The following is a 16,079-nucleotide window of genomic DNA, read 5'->3' as shown; positions in this document are numbered from 1 at the left end:
AGGAGGAGGAGGAGGAGAATAGGGAAAAAAACGGGTTAAAAAGCAAAGAAGCCACCAGTTCAGCCGCAATGGCCGCCGGTTCACCGTCGGTCAGCTCGTCTGTGTTCAATAGACCGCATTTGCGAATCAGCGATTTAGGCTGCACGTGAACGCGCATGTTAATGCGCGCGTGAGATGGGAAAAGTGTTGCTGGGAAAGGGGGTAAATATTGTTTAACCTGGCAAATCTCGCGCGACAATACGGCACACAGTGTTCCTTGGCTATGGGGGGGGTTTGTCTGGATCTGGACTCTTTCCAAGAGTCGTCCTGTTGACACTCGCCTTCATTTCCAGATTACGTAAAGTGGAAAGCGGCTTCATGTGAGTCGTTTTAAAGTCTCCCTCCATTTTGCAAATGAAGCGCGCGCGGTTTTGCTGCACAAGCGTGTTTGGCTTGAAAAGGACTCGTGAGTGACATTTTTTTTTTTAGACTACCTTCTATTTTCGAAAGGCGGCCGTGATAAAAATAAAGCAGTTCGCCCCCGACCCCTCCCATTCCTGAAACCCGTAACGCCCCTCCCAAACCGCTGCTAGTTCGACTCCAACCCGCCCTTCAGCAACACCATCGTGTGAAAATATCTCTGAGACGAAAACGGCAAGCGATCCGGGTTTCATGTCAATCATCTTAACGGAGTCTGTTAAGATTAACTCGGTCCACCAGAAATTTCCAGTTTATTCTTAAATATGTATGTCTCTAGTTTCTATTTTGGCTTCATCGATATTTATTTGAGCTTCCCCTCAATCACCCCAGTTCTTTTGTGCAACATCTCTCGTTTTATTATTGAACAAATCGGTTCGGAGTGCATTAGGTGCACGGAAGATTTGGTATTTATAGACAAACTCTGTACATCCACGGCGGTCACACGTGAAGCAGCCGCTTCCCTGCGCTCCTGCTCAAGTTGACATGTTAACACTCACTGGCTGCTATATTTAGCTCAGCCTCACAGTGCTGTTACTATTCCCAGCATCGTACATGAGGGGGCGGACGGTAGGAGCTGTGTGTGTTTTTTTTCTCTTCTTTTTTCTAAAAAGGGAAGAAAAAGTTTTTTTTTTTTTTGTTTTTTTTTTCCCCACAACCGATTCTATTTTTTGCGCGTACATTCCGACCTGCGATCCGCCACTGGCACCGAGTTAGTTCAGGGACGCTGCAGCTAGAGCTGTCACGATTTCTTGAAGAGGAAAAGCAGAAAGAGGCTGAGGCGAGCTGTGAATGGATGGAGGAACAGGCGAGCAGAAGATTATCCGCAACGCTGAGGTGTCCTTCATAAAAGTAAAAATAATAATAATAATAATAAAAAAACAAAAGTAAAAAAAATAATTAAATAAATAAATATATATATATATGATTAATTTTTTTTTATTTAAAAAAAGCGTTTCGTCGTCTGATGGAGTTGTGCGTGTGCTGACTGAAATTACAAAGCAAGATCGGGTTGAACTTAAACGTGTTCACTTGAAGTTCTTTCAATAGAACGTGTAAGTTTTGTGAAGACATCGTTTCTTCTTCTTTTTTACATTAAAAAAAAAACTTTAAAAAAAAAAACATTACTGAATCCCAACCAGAGACAGTTCAGGATAGAGAAGACAGAGGTTCAGCACCAAGGACAGCTCCAGCCCAAATAAGAACCAGAGGCGACCCTAGTGCGGGAGTCTGGGGGTCAATAGCCACACCTAAAAATAAAAAAAAAACCTGTCACCTCCCCAACTAACTTAATCTAATCTTACATGTAGATTTTGAAGCATAAATTTACCATAGTGAAGGACAAACCTATAGGTTGCTTTATTTGATCATCTTTCAAAAATAAATTTTTGTTTGAATATCAGTCATTAGCCTCCATTACAAAGTGCTTATAGCCAGGATTTAGACACGTTTTCATCATTTCTGTGTTCGCCAAACATTTACGATGCCTTTTCCGATGTGCGGTGTAGAAATGACGTACTACACCATACCAATAGTGGGCATATTACGCGTGTGTTACACCATACTACACTATTCTACAAGCCAAGAATATTGGAAATTTTGGCATTCCCAAGATCTTAAAGTACAATCAATACGCAGAAATACAATCCAAGAAGAGTAAGAACGTGAGAAAAGTAGCTTAAACGTGAACAACAGGATTGCTACTGAGTGTGTCCATAAAGAACGGTATGAGGGAACTCTTGACACCGCACCATCACAATACATAGTTCCGATGTCAATGGCGCACTAAACCTCTTGTTCTTTTGCACCACTGGAGGCATTTCTGAAAGCTCAAGTTTTTCAGGATATTGGAAGCGTCTACTTGTGATTCATGAACGGCTAGAGGCAGCTAAGAAAAATGTCATCTTCGAAGATTTATGACGGAAATGTGTTTGAAAGAGGCTAGTGACAGCGTGTTCGCTGTTATAGCCTCAACGATGCCAGGAAAGGCAGCAACGGCCCAGCTTCAACTTCCTGGTGGATGGGTGACCAGCTATCTAGCAAAACCCATATCATGACCACAGCAGATCGCTGTGACATGTCAGTAACTCACACTGGATCGCACTGAAATATGTCAAGACAGAATAGATCAATGGGCTTCGGTTCTTCCGTTGTTCTGCTAGAAAATGGAAAAGATTTTATGTATCGCCTTCATTCCCAAAGTGCATTTAGACCCACTACTGAGATCCTGAAATGTCTTTATAGCTTGTGGTTTTGGTGTACTACCTCAACATTATTAGTGACCCTTATCTGGCCAATTGAAACTTTCTGCAGTTGCTCCTGTCTGGCATTCTGACAGTATTACTTAAAACATTAATGGCAACAACACATTTTGATTCACTAGCAATATTAGTAATTTATTGCTGTCTGTGTCGGTATAAGACTTATGTCACGGTGTTCCAGTAGACCTTAGCGGAGTTCTCAAAAACTTTGATAGTTTAGGAAGAAAAGTAAGGCTGCGTTACAATAAACATTTTGGCTAGAAGTCTTTAGTAAGTCCAATGAACTGGAGTTGGTTGAAGAAGAAATGCACCGAACTAAAGTATTGAATTGCCTTTCATCATTATGTATTGGTGTGACCAAAGAGGTTCCACAGGTGGCGACCGCCATTGATGACTAGGATGGAATTTTACCATACACAATCTTACGTGAACTATATATAATTATATAAAATCACTACAAGTCTTCATTTTGTCCTTCCTATCATGTCAGCTGTAGTCATAAAAGCATTATTGCCACACCACCCCGAGTTGCTAAGATCTCCATCTGGTCAACCCTTTTAACACCCTGTGGAAGCAACCCCTGTTCTCTATCATCTGCAGAATCCAGTTGGAAACATCTGGTTTATTATGTGCGGGCGTGTTTCTTTTCGCAAATCCCAAAGTCAACATTCCTTGTTTGCTATTCGAAGACTGCCGGCTATCCCCCGGTTATTGTGAAACAAAGTCCTGCCACGCAGCGTCACTGGAGACAACAAGTGGACGTCATCTCACGCAGTCACTAAAACAGACGTGCAAAAGCAACCCCATTATTCCGCAGCGGCTTCTGAGGCCAGAAGTGTGTGGGTACAATATTAAGTCATAGTTTTACCACCATGAACAGCAACACCCTCCCAAAGGTCGCTGATACAGAGAGGAAACCCGTCGAGTTCCACCAAGTGCTTCAGAACTATTGATTTACCTTCACTTTCCACTCTCACACGGGCTGGTACAGTCGCTCCTTCCATTTCCCTCGCCCTCTCTCTGAGGGTCGTCGTCTCTGCTGCTCTCGCAGCTGCCGCCCACTCCTCTTCCACCACTTGATTATTTTCAGCTCAGCTCTGGTGTGTACGCGCGTGCTCATACAAACGCACGTGCTAGGCAGCTTGGTGCCTGGCTGGCTGGTTTGGGAAATACCTGGTCACGATCTACCAGCGAGGGGGTTTTGTTGCAGTGTCGTGGCTCCCCCTACCGTTCAGAAATGAACACTTCAGCTTAAAGGCGTCGTGAAGCGCCTGGCRCTGCCAACAGCTGTGCAGCAGCAGAGAAAGAAAGAAAAATATATATTCATTTAACTTAATAGCTGTACCGCTTTATTGTAAAAAAAAAAAATGCGTATTTGAATATGACCAGAAAAACACAAATTATCGCCATATTTAAAAAGAATCTGGAAAACAGGCTAATGCATTTATCTAGTTAATTTCTACTGCTTTGCAACAAACTGGGATGCTGATTTCTCAAAATTCAAGAAGAAATKTTAGACTATYTTCGGCATTGTGAATTTTAAATACCAGATAMCTCTGCCCACCCCAGTAATAGAACGACACAAAAATACATCACGGTCGCTTTAAATGACGAGTTCAGTCGGTTTAAAAATAGATCCGGACGCGTTGAGAGGAAAGCCCTAGTCCAGAGCGCCCTCTGGAGGGAACACTCTGCCAATGCACGAAACACCCAGAGAGGCCCGAAATATATTCGAGTAATTATTTAACTTCTTAACCAGCATCTGGATATATTCTAAGACATTACTTTAAAAAAAAAGTGAGACTTTGTCATTCATCAAAAAGACAATTATAAAATCAATAACAGCAACAGACTAACTTTCCCATATGAAACTCATCTTTCCAGAATAAAACCCATTAAGTTGCCTCTCGGTTTCAGGCTGCCTAGAGAATGACTTGGCGCTCCCCTCCTCCCCGAAGCATCCGCCCACACAACCCCAACACACGTGTCTGTGCATGAAGACCTGTTGCGCCCACAGAGCTTTCCATTTCGGCTGCACCTTTTGAAACTTCAGCTTCTTTCTTCCTTCATTCCTGCCGTCGCATATTAAAAGATACCGGCAATCGGAGTATTTTTTTTTTTTTAGCTAATAAATGTACACTAAAAATTAAAAACTACAGACTTCCATCACAGGGTTGTGAAAAATATAAAGCTCTTGAAAATCAAGTTGGGAGGAAAAAAAAACAGCTGAATCTGCTTTGAGTTGATGACGTCACAAGAGGGCAAGAATCCTGCTCATTAGTAAACATGACAAAACAAGAGACTGGACAGATCGGTTGTACATTTTAGAGCCAGAATTGAAAAGTGATGAGCTCCAGGACATTATGGATGAGGCTGAAGCAAAATCTGACACTGATTTTCTTTTCTTTTTTTAATTAAATGGTCCAAATCCATTTATACTCCCGACTGCATTTCTTTCATTCAATTAGTTTCCGTCTATATTCACCATATCCAAACTGAGTTATTCTGTTGAATTGCCTCAATGACATGATTGGCAAGTACAGCCAACTACCTGACCAGACCAGGCCTTTAAAACACTGACGCGCAGGCTTCTTTCACAATTAAATCGACAAATGATTGTAATTCCATTTAAGTTTATGATAAAAATCCAATGAAACAGCATCATTGATTTATACAAAGAAGCAGTTAGCCAATTGTAATTAAGCTCTTAAAAACAAAAACAAAAAAACAGAAACATGGTTAAATAAAAAGTTAGAAATGGATAAATTCATTGACATGCTGCTAAACAAGATCATCTCTTCCCACCAGTATGTGACAAAAATATTTAGTTACAACTTGGACAGTCTTATTTGACAAAAATCCACAAAATGTTTTAAAATTTCAGTGGGCGGGAGGGAGGGAGGGATGGGGAGAGGGAAAAGAAAAAAATCCACACACATCTAGATTTACTATTGCCTTGGCCAAGAGAAATACAGCTACTACACGTTGTCATGGCAAGTAGAAAAGGTGGAGCCAGAAACTCAAGACAGGACCTCAGATAGAAATAAGAGTAAAATAAAAAAAGAAACTAAAATGTTTAAAAAAACAAAAAAAAAAAAATCATGGGAAAAAAAAAAAAAAAAGTATAGGTAGGTGACAAATTGTCCATTTTGGTGAAGGTGAGATCCTGATGTGATGCAGTTCCAGGAGCAAAGTGTTGTGCCTCTCAGTAGATCCGGCCTCGGCTCCTGCTGCCTCTCGCCCAGAAGCCTCGTCCTCGTCCGCCCCGGTAGCCGCCGCGCTGTTCTGCATCGACACGACGCCAAAAAGAGCTCAGTAAGAACACAGCAGACTCGCAGAGGAGGGTGAACGTTGGGCTGTAGAGCGTGCAGACGTGTTCTCCAGGGAGCAAAACTTTAAATCAGGACTAAATGTAACACTAGTCCTTAAAAAAAGCCTGAAATAAACATCGAGTGAATAACTGTGGACTGGAACGTTGTGGTCGATTGTGGTGAACACCAAGCTAAACGTCTTATGGTTGTCTTCTTGCCAGGCTTTCGTAAGATTTGGTGAGACAAACTGAACTGACTTTTTATGGCCTTTTCCGACTAACGGTGGCTGTATTTGCCTTACAAATGTGAGCAAAACTTTTGGAATTGGTGATATTTTGAGCCAGATTGGAAATGACCCTCTCAACGTACTCTTCAAAGAGTGAACAAATGCAGTGAAAACGTGAATGGTTGTGGAAAACCGTGAAAACAAACGTGTGCCACCAGACGCTCCTCACCGTAGGTGAAATTGCCAATAGATGCGCTGTACTTGCCGCTGGGCGGGTTGTAAATCTGTCTGGCGTCCCGTCGTGGCAGAGGCGTGATCTGTTTTTTTGGGCTAGTGCCAGATCCCATTTCCTCGCCCGACGGACGTTTAGGCCTGCGAACACAAAGAAAACACAAAAAAAGAAGCTGCAACGGATATCGTTCAAACGTTACGTGAATGTCTTCTGGCTTTGAAATGATTCGCTCACGCTGCTGCCTCTGGCTTCTGGACAGGTTTCCAGGATAAGGTCACTGTGCTCTTGTATGATGGAGGGTTGTGGAAAAGATCCTGAAAGGAAAACAAAGACTTTCCTTCAACTCGGTCGACGAAATGAAGGTAGTTTACCTTCAGACTGCTGGGTTACTCGTCGTTTTTAAAGTTTGGAGAGAATCTGAATGAACTAATTCCCAGTTTGTATGATAACTAGTTTCTTTCTTTAACAGTAAACCCACAGCTTTTAGCTTTTTTTTGTTTTCAGGGTTACTGTGGACTTCAACTCAAATTCAAGACCTTTTAAAAATAATTATGAATGGAATTTAAGACCTATATTTTCACATAAAAGTACGAAATTCGTCCAGCCAACTGGTGAAAAATTTGAACTTCCTCAAGATAAATGCAAAACTGCTAGCTAGCTAGGGCAAGCTAATAGCTAGTTAGTTAGTGGTAGCCTCAACTGCCTTGAGTCACAGAATGTATTGAAGGTGTCTGAATGCAACTCAGAAAAACATGACAGAAAACCCATGAGGAAAAAAAAAAAATATATATATATATATATATATATATATATATTAAATAGGACAAAACACAATTTAAGACCTGCAACAAAGTATCTAAGAACTTAAGACATTTGAAGGCCTTAATTTTAGATACAGAAATTTAAGACTTTTTTAAGGCTGTAGACACCCTGATATTAAAACGCATCATTGAGTCTGGCTTTGATGACCCAATTATCCCTTTAGCTACGATCCACAGCAGCATGCCATTATTTATCCTTTGTCCATGTTTGTGTAAGTTTTGCACCATTTCATTTCTTTCCTTTTTTTTCCTTCCATATCAATGATGTCAGAGTAAACACCTGCTGTTCCTAAATTTGGCCTAGGAAGTTTTTTTTCCCCAAAAATGAAACATGTAAAGAAGCAAAAAAAAATTCACCTTAGCTCAACTGAACATGGCTTTATTTTAATTCGCATCCTTGATATTAATGATTTTAGCTGCAATTGTAGAAGCATCTTTACATGAAACYGAGCATCATGTTTGACCAGCAACTTCACATTAGAAAATGTTGAAAAAAATAAATAAATCACGTAAAACAATGTAGTCTCTCAAGAGGAATTTGCATTAAGCGGTGATTCTGTCCRCTCCGTTYCTCAAGCCCTTACCTTGATGAGAACGTTGATGTTGTTTGTGATCTTGAGAGCCACCACTTTGATTTTGTTCTGGTGGAATTAAAAATAACGTTTTAGTCACAAGGATATTTTACAGCTGACTCGCTTGTGGCGTTTTCTAAATGTAGATTTGAACAAYAAGACAGTGACCTCTTCTGTCTTCAGAGCATCTCCCGTCTTCCCCTGCAGCGCCATCCGCAACTGTCTGATGTAAACCTGCAGACCTCTGGCAAAATACTGTAGCCTGTTGCAAGCAAACAAACAACAAGACAAAGGCAAATCCAAATGAAGACACTGTTTAGGCAGAACRACTAACCTAACCTTCTGTACACGACGGACATCAGCAGGAGTTTTCCAGCAGGATCCAGTGCCACAGCCTCACCTGATCTTGAAGTCTTTGAGGCGCTCGGCATCAACTTTGTCCACAAGAAAGTCTGGCAGCTTCTTGCCCAGCTGGTGGAAGCTGAAGAGGAGACACTCCACGTAGCTGAACTGCAGCTTGGGCTCCTCGCTGGCAGAGTTTTCGCCGTTCTCAACCTCGTCAGGCGGCAGAGGCATGAACTCCTGACGAACCACCACAAGCAATCAGCGAMAAGGTGCTTCAGGAAAATGTGCTGAATGGTTTATATAACTTGGTTTTTTGTAAGTAACTCTCATTACTGAAGTTTTATATTGATTTATTTTTTTTTCCTTTTGCGCYGATTGGCCAATGACAAAAAATCGGCGCCCAAAGAGCAGAAATAAAGACGACAAATAGATGGAACAGCAGCTCTTACAAACTGTGGGACCAACTAATGGTTTTAAAAACGAATTTAACAGGCTTTTGCCRTTTTCTTATGGAACAAATGCACTAAAATTGAATTCACAACAATTTTTCTAGTTTTTTATTTTTTATTTTTTTTTTACTCAAATTCCTACAAATATCAAAGTGCCATAGAAAAAAGAAATGCATCCACTCTCTTTTTATTAAACTTTAAAGTTCTCTGGGTTTTTTTTWATACAAAACAAAAATAAATAAAAATTAAATAAAATAGTGATTCTTTAAAATGGCTGCAAATTTTCTATGGCAATATTATTGAACATAAATCAGCYATTTTTTTCTTTTCATTGTGACTTTGTTTGTCTTATTCAGTTAGTTTTTACAGTGCATTTGCTAGATTAAATTAGTTCTTTTTAGTTAAATTTTGCTTTGTTTTTATTAGTTATAGGATTGGTTCTAGTTTTTTCATCCTTTGGTTAATTTTTAGGTGCAGAATTCAAAAGGGTCAAAGTATTGTATTGTTATTATGTATACACTGATCGTGCAATGAATACTCAAAAAAAAACGATACCATTTTCAAACCATTTTTTAAGTTATTGCTGAACAACCAACTGACTCTGGAGTTTTCTCCTCAACTTTTGCYGTCGCTATTTTGTGAACTAGCGTGAGGGTCACCAGGCAACTGGTGTAAAAAAAACACTATCAATGTCACATCAGTTTGAAAGGCTAATAAACAAACATGAAAACGAAGGACATTATGTCGACAACTTCTGTATGTTTTAGTTTTATAAACGCACAGCATATTTCCCGTTAGTTGTAGTTTTTCCTCATTAATTAGTTTTTATTTATTTCTGTTCACGTTCTCAATTTCTCTTTTTTTACGTCGTTAGTTTTAGTCAACTATAATAATCTCGCTAATTAGGTGAGTTTTTTTTTTTTTTTTCCTGTCAGTCAGAGAAAATCTGAGAAATGAATAATCTGAGTGTCACATACGTTTCTAACTTCTCAATATAGAAACAGCAGTATAATAACTCTCACCACCAGCTTGGTAAACAACGTGCTGAGGTTGGCCTCCAGCTTCTCCATGTCTCCGCAGAACGGACTCATCTCAGCCAGCAGCTTCAGCACCTGCCGACACACACACACACATCTTTACCCTCGCTAAAATATGCATAGTTAACGAGAACCGGCGCTGCGTGGCGCAGGCTTAACGACCCGTTAACACCAAGCAGTTGGCCGCCGCCTCCGACAGGTGGCTGCCACGCTGACTTTGTTTACCGCCACAAACAAACGCTCAGCAAATGTCAACGTCCTCGCAGCAGAGTTCACATTGAAACGCTGAGTCAGCCTGAAGCCGCCCGGGTCAGGAAGCGGAGTTTTTCTTTTTTTAGGGATCGGGGGAGGTTGTGGAAACACGCATTACAGGTTATTCTGAGCAGAGCTGGCCGCTCCAGATCAGCTCCGGGTGATGGAGTTTCACGTTTTTCGCTCACTGTGCTTGAATATGCGCCTGTGTTTGTTGTAAAGCCGACGTTATGCAGAATATTACAGACTGAAGATGTTTGCGTTCAGTTACTGGATGATTTCAGGTCATGTTCCTGCAACAAACCTGCTATCGGGAACTCAACGTTTGAACCATTTAGTTTCATGTTGGACTGAAACGATCGATCGGATGAATTGATTATTGAAATAACTGTCAACTAATTTAGCAATTTCATTGCTGGTTAACTGGAGAATACAGACTCAAAAAAAAAGAGAAGAAAACCAATTGATGAAAGAACACCATCTGCTGAACCGTAATTAAGCCAAAACTGTATGAGAAATATATGAATTTAACAACCAAGATTAAAAAAAAGAAAATGCATACCTTCTTTGTCTGTAAATGTGTTCAACCCAGAATTTCTCAAACGGCCGTTTTGGCGTCACCCGATTCAAATTCAGCTAAAAACTAAATCTCCTACTAATCACCTTTTGCTATGCAATTATTAATCACTCAACGATGCAGTATTGTGTATTTTTTAACCACATAGTGCCATTTATAGCACAATCCAGTAACTATGTTATCTACAGTTTTTATTTTTTTTAAAAAGCTATATAACAACTTTATAATATGAAGCATGACTTAAAATAAGTTTGATTAATTTAACAACTTGAATTTGGGCCTCTGTCTCTTTAAGAAGCTCCTGCTCTTTCTGAAGCTCCGCCTTCAGGAAGTCATCACAACATGGCTCCTCTATTAACCCTTTAACAACGTTTTTACCGGCGCTTCACTAACTAACTGGAAGTTTAGACATCAACTTATTTTAACAGTTTGCAAAACTTGAAGAAAAACATTCGCCTCCTTTTGCAACAGCAGCTACATTCATGTGACTCTGTGTTTCCTACTGGAGTTTAGGAAGGATTTATATAAGAATGAAGCACTCCTCCATTTTCAAGGTCACAAAGGTCTTTGCCTTGAAACTTACCTTTTCAATTTTCAGTTTTTATTTTATATCTCTCCTACGCTTAACGTTCTTTTAATAGAAGCTAGAGATGATTGTTCATCCTGTGATGAATAATCTGTAGTACTTTAGTAAAGGCCGTCATGACATGAGGATGTCATCCCAGGCCAGGCCCAGAAATAAGTGATCAGCGGTTAAAACCAGAAGAGGAACCCACCTCCAGCTGGATGTCCAGCTCTGCTACGGGACTCGTCAGGGTGCTGAGGTTAGGCAGCACATGTTCGCAGAAATAAGTCACAAATCGGGTGGAATGGACATTTTTCTGAAAAATAAAGATGACCATGACATATTTACACTTACATTTAAATTAACTAACTTCAGGGTTTGTACATTTTCCCCACAGTAAAATTCAAGCACTCTTCAAGTATTCTCAAGGCAAGTTTTCAAACTTTTCCAGCACTACACTTTAAAAAATATGTTCTTGCCAAGTTTTTTGGCATTTAGCAAATAGAAATTATTTTAGTAATTATAACTGACCTAAAACAAGAAAAGTGTAGTCTGTTTTAACTTCAGACTGAGGGGGGAAAAAAAGGTTGTCTTTTTATTAGGTGAATAAAAATATCTGGTTTCCACTGTAAACAATGTTTTCTAAATTTAGGCTTTTAGTCAAATTTAACTTTTTTTAAATCAAATTGCGCAGTTACAATATCAAGCACTTTCAGTTACTTCACACAGAAATCAAGCCCTTACCAAACCTTGAAAGCACCTAAATGAAATCCAACATAACAAAGTGTCAGCTACACGTTCAGACATTAGGTGGCGCTACTTACAGAGAACAAGGGGAGAGCCTGACGGGTGCACTGCAGCAGCCGGTCCACGGCGTCGGGGTCTGCTGGATTGAGGGCCTGCTCCAGGTCGGCCTGCTCCACCACCAGCTCCACCAGCTGCTGCCGCCCGTTTACCGACTGCAGCACGCGCAGAGCGGACACCACACGCATCAGGAGCACAAATTCCTCCCCTGTGACGTCCTCCAACACCTGAGAGGAGAGCAGGGAGGTGAGCGCTTCCTCGTCAGACAGTGGCGTCGACTCAAGCACCTTTTCTAAATAGATCAAACTTAAAGGGGCGGTATTATGTGTGTTTCCAGGCACGATGTGCCATTTTAGAGCACAATCAAGTAACTATGTTAACTTCAGTTAAAAAATTAAATGACTTCAAAAGAGATTGGATTAAATAATTTATTGCCTTGAAATTTTCTGTCTCTAAAAACTCCTGCTCTTTCTGAAGCTCCGCCTCCAGGAAGTCATCATCAACCCTTTAATGTTTTTACCGGAGTTTCACTGACATATACAAAGCTCAGCAGTTGCCAGGTGTTTGCTAATTGCTGCTGGCTAGTCTGAAGGAGTCGCCAGAAAGAGATGCTCTGTGTTCAGAAACTGCAGCTCTGAGGAGGAGCTTCGTCTGGAAGGCGGGGCTAGGTCCAATCAGGCATTTTTTTTTAAAGTTGAGTGGTTGCTATGGAGATTAAAGGATTTCTCAAACATGCATGAAAGAATCAAAGCAACACTCCAGGTATGTTTTTGATGAGGGAGTAACATAACATGATGCAAAGCTCAAAAAGTTGATTTTGCATGATACCGCCCCTTTAAATAACGCATCACCAGTGTCAAGTTTCATTGCTCTCTTTAGTGTTTACTTAGGGATCAATAACACTCTTTAAAAAATACCAGCAGTCGTTTAGTAACCAGTTGCATTTACTTCAGCAACTGTTTAGAAAAAAAATTACTTTTAGAATTATTAGGAGAACTACGCTGTACTTTTCATTTTTACTTGATACATTTTTCAGATTGAAAAGAACTGATTTGGAAAAATGCTTTTTCGACCTTATTTTGTTAGTTTGTAATTATGTCATTTATATTAATCATTTTCATTTTGACCTTTAAAACCCCAAAATTTCCACATAACTTGTTATTTTGGCCTGTCTGATGATGTTATTATTAAATATTAAATGAGCAATACTTGAAAGCATGTTCAAGTATTGCTAGTCTTACTTGAGTATTTTTGACTGCTCTGCCCTCCTCTAGATGCCAGGCTATCGTGTCATATGTTGAGTTTTCTTCGTTAGCCAAAAAAAAGAGCGACCAAAGCTAACCGGTTTCCCTCTGAACACAAACCTTCTTGGTCTCAGTGAAGACGTACTCCTCCACCTCCTTCGTCATGACGTCCTCAGGTAAGGTCTTCAGCTTGTTGGCCAGGAACTTGATGGCTCTTTCTCGCACGATGTCCTCGCCCTGCAGGATCTGTGAAAACAGACCGCCAAGGGTACCTGGACCACCGGGGACAAAAAATATATATATATAAAAAAATAAGAATGCTTTAAGAGATTCTTATAAACAAAGCCAACACCTTCCCACCAGATCCTATGATCCGCAACATGCAAACATACAAACAAACCCTTACCTTTAGCATCCATTTTGAAGATTGAAATCAGCGCCACGTTGACTTGGTTGAACTCTGCAGTATCATCTAGAATGATAGCAGATATGATTATTAGGACTACTTAGTAGCTAGTCTAATAAAAATAATAATAAACCTGATCCACATACCTGTCTGAAGGAGCTGGGTCAGAATGTCAGCCACTCTGAAAATGTTTTCTCCAGTTGCGAACCGGGGCAGCTCCTTAATGGCTTGTCGTCGAATCTGGATAAAGATGGGTGGAGCTTATTTTCAAATCATGGCATCACACCTGAAAAAACAGCTAAGGGCTTTCTGTCAAAATAGCTAATTAAATTAGACAAAGTGCCACGGTAACGGCCGACACTAGGACCGAATAATGAACCGGCTGCACAAAGGTTTGAAAACATTTTAGAGTACTGATATTTCATAGTTCTTCTAATGAGAATCACATCTAACTAACTAAATACATTTTACAGATAACATGACTACAAGGTCATATTTAGTAAAGGCTTGTTTGTCAGATTAAAAGCACCTTTTGACAGAAAAGAAAACAACCCAGATGTAGGAATGGCTGTATTGTTTGTTTGTACTCACGGACACATCTTCATCCTCACAGAGATCAAGCTGAGCGTTTATGGCTGCATCAGCCAACTCTGGAAAGCTGCTGAAGAACTTGGGGATAAACTGAGCTGCCAGTCGCTTCTCTTTGGGACCTCCCCTCACGCCATCCAGGATTGCTTGGTATGCATCTTTGTGCTGCAGAATAAAATGCACAAGTTAATGCGGCTGGTGATACCAAAAAAAAACAAACAAAAAAAACAATGTAGATGATACACTATGGCTGCAGTTTGTGGTTCAAAAGCCTGCCGTCAAAAACAGCTTTTCAATAACCTATTGAATGTTGCAGTTTTGATTATTCTTAATGGATAAAATGATAGATACATATCCCCAAAAATTTAAAAATTATGTTGTAAATGTTTCTTTTTTATTCCGGCTGACGATGCAGAATTTTATTGATAAATAAGACTAATAAATGAGCGCATGGGACATATTGAATTTAAAAAAAAAGAAAAAGGGAAATAATTCTTAGTTTAATTTAAGAATTTAGGAGAATGTTTTTTCTTGGAAGAAATAATGCAACATGAACTTCAAATTGTTCTGTTGCAGAGTAATCTTTGTTGCTGTCTTTAAGTGGTAACATTTTGCCGTTTTTTTTTTTTAGAAAAATTTGACGTGGCTTTTTTTTTTTCTCTCTCTCAATAAATTTACTTTTATTGGGAAATTAAGCCCTATTCTAACCACTACAACAACAACAAAACATTCAGACAACATAAGGTTTTGGCTCAAAACCTCTAGCAGGTTTGAATATAAATAGAAGGACACCGTTATTGTTATTTTAACCTACATACACCATCTTATTTACGAAATATTTCAATTGCTCTTTCAGGACAAAAGTTATTTCCCCCCCCACCAAAGTAAGCGAAATAAAAATATTTCCATAAGGCTCCACAAACAGGACAAAAGTTTGCATCCCCGATCCAAATGAATCAAACGTGACTCCGGTAAAACTGTTTGTTGAAATTAAGTCTCGCAAATTCAAGAGATTTAGGTCTGAATGAAAATATGATGATAAAACGCTTGGGAACTATTCATGGTGATGAATTTCGAGAGTTCTTTGCCCAGTTTACGACTAGGGTCATTCACATTAGCCTGGTCACTATTATAGCTAGCTGCAGCTAACAGAGTGCACACACCGTGTCAATAAATCAACTAAATCCAAGCAAAGCGCCCGCGCTGTGGACAATGCAATGAAACTCGAAACACCGCCGTGTTCAAAACTGAGCGGGCTGTCTCTTCCTCACCTGGCTGAGGTTTTCTTTAGCATCAGCAAGGATACCGTAGTTCCGATAAAGCTCCTCGATTGTGACCGCCATCAGCGTGCGTCCCAGTCCCTATCGTTCTCAGAGAAGACCGCTGATGAAACCACGGGAGAGAAAAAGAAACGATAATACCTCGCGGGGTGGCTGTAGCTCAGTTTTGGAGGACCTACGCAACCACGAACGCCGCAATGTCAGATACTATCGTGGAAGCAACAAAAGTGCGAGGATGAAATTTCGAGAAAATCGTGAATGAACTCCCCCCCTCCGAACGTCCGTTTTCCCGCAATGTTCTCTCTGGCTTAATGGCTGCTACAATGCTACGGAACATGAGGCGGTGCGCACGCGCCACTCTTGCGCGAACAGACGGGTTGAGACCACGTGATACACAGGAAGGAAAACAGTATATGTCACCTCGTCCGCCATTTTATGAGTGGCAAATTCGCCTTGCATACTACCATAGGTCAATTTTAGTAGCATGTAAAGAGTGTTGGGAATATGGAGCCTTGGCCTAAAATGCTACAGGCAGCAGATATAAGAGGTAAGAACCACATAAAAACATGCAAAAGCAAAATTTATTCACTCCATAAAGAATTCTGTTTTTGATTTTTTTTTGTCACACATTTCAGATCATAAACATGCATAAT

At 40.2% G+C, this 16,079-nt stretch overlaps 1 protein-coding gene across 2 annotated transcripts; it reads right to left on the bottom strand.

Moving 5' to 3' along the window:
* Positions 1-5,333: 5,333 nt before the first annotated feature.
* On the bottom strand, positions 5,334-15,771 carry api5 (apoptosis inhibitor 5). Of its 2 annotated transcripts, none has more exons than XM_008410767.2 (14): positions 15,418-15,771; positions 14,150-14,311; positions 13,705-13,798; positions 13,559-13,624; positions 13,273-13,424; positions 11,929-12,135; positions 11,316-11,420; positions 9,696-9,785; positions 8,280-8,461; positions 8,048-8,141; positions 7,892-7,948; positions 6,721-6,800; positions 6,520-6,626; positions 5,334-6,002 (listed from the first exon to the last, which is right to left on the bottom strand). In XM_008410767.2, the coding sequence occupies exons 1-14, from the start codon at positions 15,487-15,489 to the stop codon at positions 5,923-5,925; spliced, it is 1,548 nt and encodes a 515-aa protein (XP_008408989.1). In that variant the 5' UTR covers positions 15,490-15,771; the 3' UTR covers positions 5,334-5,922. The 2 variants fall into 2 exon arrangements, with proteins under 2 accessions (XP_008408989.1, XP_008408988.1); XM_008410766.2 differs by having other exon boundaries at positions 6,484-6,626; positions 15,418-15,770.
* Between the last annotated feature and the right edge of the window lie 308 nt (positions 15,772-16,079).

Source organism: Poecilia reticulata, linkage group LG6 (assembly GCF_000633615.1).
Source record: "Poecilia reticulata strain Guanapo linkage group LG6, Guppy_female_1.0+MT, whole genome shotgun sequence".
Classification (NCBI taxonomy): Eukaryota; Metazoa; Chordata; class Actinopteri; order Cyprinodontiformes; family Poeciliidae; genus Poecilia; species Poecilia reticulata.
Note: the sequence above shows the minus strand (reverse complement) of the source record. Positions and strands in the feature narration are given on the sequence as shown.

Excerpts from the sequence above, each read along its gene's own strand:
- api5 (XM_008410766.2), bottom strand. The coding sequence starts at position 15,489 with ATGGCGGTCACAATCGAGGAGCTTTATCGGAACTACGGTATCCTTGCT. Across the intron at positions 11,421-11,928 it reads AGGCTCTCCCCTTGTTCTCT|AAAAATGTCCATTCCACCCG; the intron begins GTAAGTAGCGCC and ends TTTATTTTTCAG. Across the intron at positions 6,801-7,891 it reads ACATCAACGTTCTCATCAAG|GATCTTTTCCACAACCCTCC; the intron begins GTAAGGGCTTGA and ends TTTTCCTTTCAG.